At 41.4% G+C, this 7,176-nt stretch overlaps 1 protein-coding gene across 1 annotated transcript; it reads right to left on the bottom strand.

The window, feature by feature from the left end:
* Positions 1–4,268: 4,268 nt before the first annotated feature.
* LOC147641844 (uncharacterized) lies at positions 4,269–6,912 on the bottom strand. The gene is made up of 6 exons (XM_086800214.1): positions 6,680–6,912; positions 6,037–6,608; positions 5,548–5,728; positions 5,348–5,412; positions 4,997–5,207; positions 4,269–4,919 (listed from the first exon to the last, which is right to left on the bottom strand). The coding sequence occupies exons 1-6, from the start codon at positions 6,785–6,787 to the stop codon at positions 4,614–4,616; spliced, it is 1,443 nt and encodes a 480-aa protein (XP_086656340.1). The 5' UTR covers positions 6,788–6,912; the 3' UTR covers positions 4,269–4,613.
* Between the last annotated feature and the right edge of the window lie 264 nt (positions 6,913–7,176).

Below are 7,176 nucleotides of genomic sequence, written 5' to 3'. Positions count from 1 at the left end.
ATTAGCATTAAATGCTAAAAAAATCCCATAAAAAGTTGCGCTTCATTCCCTTGTTGGCTGGGCATCACGCGCATGATTCAATATAGGGCTGGGCACAGTTTGCAGACTGTTTGGGGATTGGTGGGCAGCCTGTATGGGCTGCCCCATACATGCCCTTACAGCCATAACTAGGCTGTACAGCTTGTAGGCTTCCCCTAACCTGCTGCCCTTAGGGCTGTCCTACAGCCCCTCCATAGCTGGTGGGTTCAGGGCCTTCCTGGCCCTCATGGGGGTGGTTTCACACCATCCCCATGCCCACACTATGACTTGGGGTAGCCCTATGGGCTGGCCCCTTATTCTAAAAGCAAACCCTAACTAACTACACAGTGATCTTGGCATCCGTTTTACCATACCAGATACACAGAATCACTAACATCATTCCAGAGGGAGACTCACAATGCGGACTGGCACTGTTTCATGTGCAGGACAATGCACACCTGACCTCGGACGATAGGGATGGATCCCTGGCTGACTCGTCCTGGACTGGGCTCTCATGGGACCAATTTACCATCCCAGGTCCTACACCTTCTGTATAGATATGTCTACGTGGCATCCAAGTGCGGGATGCACGTGACAACAAGCTACATAAACCCCTAAGCCAAGCATGATAAGCCTCTAAGCCATTCTAGTGTTGGGCCTATGGACCTATTGAGGCTAAGCTCACCAACCTCTGAGCTTAGCTTGTCAGCCTCCGAGCTAAGTTACATGAGTCTCTGAGCCTGCAACTAGAACATGCCAAGTTCAGGCCAAATTTAGAGCTCATCACACTTCCACCTTCGCTCCGAAGGGGGGCTTGTTGGGTATTCGGAGCCTTGTGTATGTGTGTATCACTGTTTGTATGAATGATTTGTATGTGTGTGTGTTATGTGCATAGGAACAAGTGCTTACCACCCACTGATGTGTGAAAAGATAAGGCTCTTTTCATATAAAAGCAATGTACTATGAAGAGATTGTAACCATCAAAATGTAATCTTCATTAGTATTGCAACTCTGTGTCTCTCTTGATCTTGGTGTTATCACTCTTTCTCTCTCCAGCTATCTCTCAACACACACACATGGTGTTGTTTGATCCACCATAGTGTGCTAACCCTAGAAAGCCAAGTCTTGCATGTAATATGCTCTCCTTGGATTAAATTTATGTAGGTTATAGATGGCAACTATGAATGTGAACGTGCAAGTAATGCTAAAGAAAATGTTGTGTGAAGATAAAAATTTCTTAGGTCTCATAAACATAATGATAAATGATATGAAAAGTGCTCCAAGCTCTCAATCCATAGATGAAGCGAGTAATGACATGGATGCTAGCTCATCACTTCATGTTAAGTATAAATAATTTAACCATTAATTCTATGCTCTCTCTCTCTCTCTCTCTCTCTCTCTCTCTCTCTCTATATATATATATATATATATATATATATATATAATACATTATTCTTTAAGAATGTTAATGTATATTATATGCATTATGCTTGAAGAACCTTAATATATATTTTCACTTTTTTGTTGTTTTGTATTCATAGGTCTTAGAGCATGCATTGAAAATATTCATTCTAATAAAGAGGTAAAAGAACTAAACTTATTTTTTTCCTGCTTGACACTCTTTTTTACATAGGTGTGTTTGTATTATATATTTATGTGGGTCTAGTTTGCCATGTCATAGTCTTAAAGCCAACACTCAACCTTCAAGTAGATTTTCATTCTTATGAAGAGGTAACAACTATAATAATGTACCATAAGAAGAATGTGTAATGTTTATTTCTTTGAATAATGAGTAGTAACTTATGCAATGTTACATGCTTTGAATGCTTTGTTTGAAAGATTTTGTTACTAATGTGAGCTTTGTAAATAGACTTTGAGCTTCAAACTAGCACTCCTTACATTGATGATGCGATAGAAAATGATCAATCTCTTATAGAGAATATAAGTATATTATATCAGTGATTTTATTCTAAGTAGGATTTCTTTTGGTTTAGTATTAATTGTATACTCTTCTATATAGATAGATAACTTTATATTCGAGACAAAGAGCTTCGAAGGGTTGTAGCATTATATGTCCGATGTCATTTTGATAACATCTTATAAACCAGGATTCTTATAATAGAACAATGGAGGAGAATAATTATTCAACATATACCGAGTTACTACCAATGGAGGAGAATAATTGTTCAATATTTATTGAGTTACTACATCATGACACATCAAAAAGAGTGAAAGCCATAAGAAATCAGAAAGCAAGAGTATATATATCAAATGAAAACAAGATTTCGTTGAGTTTTTTTATTTGTATGTGTAATGAGTCCTCAAATTTGCTTCTAAGATTTTGTTATATACGCAGGAGCTAATGTTGAATTTGGCCAAGGATACAAATGGGATAAAAGTCAAAGAAAGAGAAAGGTAATGTAAAACTTACACCAATTTTTTGCTAATTCTTTGTACACTTTATTTTTTTCTCTTTTCCTTTTTACGTTCGTGATCTAATATTAATGTTAGATTTTGGCTTGTTCCAAAGGTAAGTGAGAAAATGAAAACTCGCTTGGAAGAAATAAGTCACTAAAAGGGTAAAAATGTTAGACCGATAGAAAACCATTCTAAAGATATTGTTATAAATAGACGTACTATGTTATGACCATGATGGGTCTGATTCTCTTGTTTCAATTAGGATTTAGAACACATTGGAAAATCAAATATGGAGACATCATGTAAAACTTTACAAGTAAGTGATATTACATTAAAGAAATGTATAATTTGTAAGTTTATTAGTTGAGGCACTTAGAGAGCAAAGAATCTGTCGATCTTCTCTCCTTGCCGATCAAATCCGCCTTTCAATAGGTCTTCTCTCCCTATCGGCCCGTTTTAACGTTGTCAAGGCGAGGAACCTGCCTAGTTTGAATGTTTTTATTTAGAAGGTAAGCTTCTAAAAATTCCCTATAATTATTCACTATATAATTTCCTAAATACAAAGAAGGATATTTAGGAAAAGTGCAAACAAGGAAAAATGAAACAATTTCCTAGATAGGGTGACTAGAAATACAATGCATGGGTTTCTCTATATAGGTAAATTTGCATACATAGAAATTTTTTTCCTATGTATACAAATTCTCCTATATAGATAAAATTTTCTTATATTGAGAAATCCATGCATTATATTTCCTCGTTAGCCTATCTAGGAAAGTGTTTCATTTTTCTTAATTTGTAATTTTTTTAGATATGCTCATTTATATCTAAGGAATTATCTAATGAATGCTTATTTTTTCTTATATAGAGAATGAATAAAAGCTCCTTGTGGGTGTGGACAACTTGACAAGTGGGTGTAAGAATCATGCGTCGAGGTGATCTACCCCTTTGTGCCCTCTCATGCGATGGACTATGGAATCACGAAGTGAACCATAGCAAGCTGTTATGCAATTTATTAATAATGAAGGTTCATGTGGTGGGCAAGAGTGGTGTCATGAGGTGCGACTTATGGAATTCCCAATTTCAATAATGTGAGTGGACTTCAATGTAAACAAGCTTGGAGGAATTGGTTCACTCTGTTCTTTAATGTGAACATCATGTATAAAAGGATTTCATGGGAAGAGTCTTTTTTGTTTTAGAAAGAGTTAGTTATGTAATAAAAGTTTCCAATGTGTGTAATTGCTCACCTCTTTTTTTGTTTTTGTTTTTGTTTTTTTTTCTTGTGTGGGGGTGGGGAAGTGTGGGGGGCAAAGAGAGAGAGAGAGAGAGAGAGAGAGAGAGAGAGAGAGAACGTACAGGAGTCTGTGAATAGCCATGTCTATTTCAAATAAAGTAGTGTGTCGATTATATCGTTCCATAATGAGTTTGGGCAAATGAATTGCATGTTTCTAACTTAGTCAACCAATACAAGTTGCTAGGGTTTTCTAATTTCAAGGTAAGAGAATTGAAGTCTTATTAATAGGAAAGCTTGAAATAAACTTCTCTACTACTGATGCAATACTCTTCTTTTAAAAAGATCCAAGGTAAAGTTGCTCAATTAGCAAGTAGAAGTGGAAATTCAAAACTAAACTTATTCAAAATCTTCAACCTTCTAAGCCTTAGCTTTGAGAATATTTAGTTTTTGAGCACTTGGCCTTGAGGTGGGTGCAACATCGAGAGAGCTAAATACAAGATGAAGAAGAATTGGTAACAAAGATAGATAGAGATGAAGACTAGTGTGAGAATATGAAGGTGACAATGCTTTTGTAGGTTGAGATAATGACAATGCTATGGGGTTTTTAAAAAAAGGAGATAACGAAATTCTATTATTAATTAGTTGAGCGATGGGAGCACTTGGCCTTAAGACAACTCTCACTTACAACCACATTCTCACATAAAAAGGTGAGGTGAATAGGATTCAACCCCGAATCATGTCTACCATTCCACTACAAACTCCAATTGTGGGAAAAAATGCTTTGATCCCTTGTAAAGTGAGGAAAGTGAGGCTTTCTAAACAAAAAAACGTGAATGTATGCAAGGATAGGGTTAGTTTCTATGTGAACATACTCATCAAGTATATATCAATAAGTTGGTTGTCCAACCTTACATTTTTTTGAAAATCTGAGGTTTTAGGTTTTCCTTTATGGAGGCCGCCACCAGGAATGCGTGTCGTCGTTTGATTGGTTCTCCTCAGATGGGGGTAGGAAGCACGGGAGCGAGTGGCTGGGCTGCCGCACCATGGACGCCTGGTACAGGCCCAGCTCGGCGGGCGGGGCCACACACAGAAATGCGTCCGGACAAAGCTCAGTGAGGTGGCTAGATGGCATAGGCTCAAAGTCCAGCAAGCTGGCGTACTGGCGAAGGGCATGCAGCATGTAGTCGTAGACGCGTGTCATGCTGAGGTGGACGCTGACGAACCGGCTCCCTGCTTTTCCCAATTCTTGGGCCTGGTCAAACACGCACGCAACCTTAGAAAACGTTAAATTGGGATTGTCGGAATGGAAAATTTCATAAAAGACTTCACCTCCAGCGTGTGTTTGTTTCCCCACTGCACGGCAGCTGTAATGGCCGGACACAAGTTGCTGGGCGGGACGGGCCAGTAGTGCTTCCTGGTAATAAGCCCCCTCGCAAAAAACTCCAAAAACTTGGGCGGAACCAGCAGCACAGGTGAATCGCAAGCCAAAATATACTTAAGGCTCACCGACCAACCAATGCCCTCCACGTAGACCTTGTACCTGTTTAAACATTCCGCTAACCTGCTTCTTAGTACCGTAACCTGCGGCGCTAATTACAAGATTATTACATCCCAAACTGACCCGGGCTGTACCAATTTTTGGTGGTAATTACGCCGGTTGCTTTTTGCTTGTTATTTTACCTGTGCTTGCACTGTTCCGATAGCTTTGAATGCCTGAAACGAGCGTGTACCTCCTTGCTCCAGTCCTGCAAACGCCAACAAGACAGGATTGCCTTTAGGCTTTACCGCGGACATGTTCACTGTCATGGGCATGATGGACCATAAAGCCCTTGAAAATTCTCTCTCCCCCTTTCTAACACGCACATCACCACGCAACCTACCTGACCCAGGATTTCAGCTGTATCCCCATTGCACTTCACAAGCTCCCTGCGAGTACCTTCACCCATGAAAATGTTCCCCTTCCAGAAAGCCCTAGGCAGTCTTTCTACCCACTTGGTCTTGGAAGCGCCTCTCTGGATGCTGTGCAGCTCTGTTTCCCAAGGTTGTATGTTCACCTCTGGCCTGCAAAACCAGAAAAGCAAGATGCATTGGGCCCTCGAATATGAGCAAAAACTCAGTCAAATATCAATCAGCTACCCTCTTTTGATGCCGTCGCTGGACGGAGAGAGAAAGATATATATAAATATATAAATATATCTCTATATCCCTTCTGGGAGAAGGAGGTTCGCAGACTTTGAAGATTTGGGAAGAGGAGAAGGAGGTTTGAGGAGAATTTACCTCAAAAACTCAAAAGACGTGCAAAAACACGGCCAATTACTATATATATAGAGATATGGTTTATTTAGCCTGATCTGGACGCGGGTACTCACCATCCCCAAAAGGACCAGTCTGGGAAAGGTATGTCGAAGTGGTCGAGGGTAGTGCAGTAGCGGAAGATGGGAGGGGGCAGTGTGTTTGTATGGTCCTTTTTCCACACAGCGGGCCGATCTCCACACCCAAATACCAGCTCCACATCTGGAACTAGGCCAGGGTAGAATTTGAGCAGCTGCAGAAAACCCCAGATGGTGAAAACCGCCCTGGTTTGGTAGCAATTGCCCATAGGATCCACATAGAGCCGCCCTGCTTTTATCACCACAGTGAAAGACGCCTCATAGTTAGCAGTCCTGGCTGTTTCCAGGAGCTGTTTTGAGATCCTGCTCCTCTTCCAGGGTGCAAGGTCCTCATGAATCCACCGGAAGTAGTCCGGGCAAGTGGAGGTGAAGCTCTGGTTGAAGGCATCTTTAAGGTCTGCTTGGTGGACTGTGGGGGGGCAAGTTGAGTATGTGCAGCGGTTTGTGGCCCTTGGCTCTTGCGCCGAGACCACCGCCCACAAGGTCTGAGAGAAAAGCCAAGGGGCCGCAGATGCTGCTGAAGCCGTGCCGTGCAAGACATTCCAAACACTCTGCGAAGCAAAACAATGGTTCAAAAATGGCTAAACAAAGAGATGAGGGGGAGCATACAGATGTCACGAACCTGGTTTCTGGTAGCGAAGTATGAGATTGCCACGAGAAGGGAGGCTACAATGCAGAGGGCGAAAAGATTGGCCACAATTGGCTTGCGACGATTATACTCTGCCCTCATAACGTCTACTCCACAAGGAGGGAGAAGAGAAAGAGGGAGAGAGACCTTTGCGTCTCAGATTGATCCTCGCTGTGTCCCCGCTATAGACAGCCGGCCCACGACCCGAGCCGACCCGACCCGACCGTCAGCCAGAACACAATCTTTTAACACTACTTTTATAAAAAGAGGAGTTCCACGTTACCTATTAGAACTCCTACCCGCATGTTGCTGAGGCTACCAAGGTTCTAAAGCATCCCTCTCTACACCACTTCTAGTCCTGCCCCTTTCTCTCTCACATGCACACACACACTCAAAGGTTGAAACTCTCTCTCTCTCACACACACACACACGCATGTACACACTTGCACACATACACTCACTCTCACTCTCTCTCTCTCTCTCTCTCTCTC

This window comes from Cibotium barometz, chromosome 1, assembly GCF_041138505.1.
Source record: "Cibotium barometz isolate CiBa-2024 chromosome 1, ASM4113850v1, whole genome shotgun sequence".
Taxonomy (NCBI): domain Eukaryota; kingdom Viridiplantae; phylum Streptophyta; class Polypodiopsida; order Cyatheales; family Cibotiaceae; genus Cibotium; species Cibotium barometz.
The sequence above is the reverse complement of the archived record's forward strand: the minus strand, read 5'-3'. Positions and strand labels throughout refer to the sequence as shown.

Bases quoted from the DNA above. Each gene is read 5' to 3' on its own strand.
- LOC147641844 (XM_086800214.1), bottom strand. From the start codon at position 6,787: ATGAGGGCAGAGTATAATCGTCGCAAGCCAATTGTGGCCAATCTTTTC. The intron at 5,729-6,036 runs GTGAGTACCCGC...CTGGTTTTGCAG, and splicing joins GACTGGTCCTTTTGGGGATG to GCCAGAGGTGAACATACAAC. The intron at 5,208-5,347 runs GTAAAATAACAA...ATGTTTAAACAG, and splicing joins TCGGAACAGTGCAAGCACAG to GTACAAGGTCTACGTGGAGG.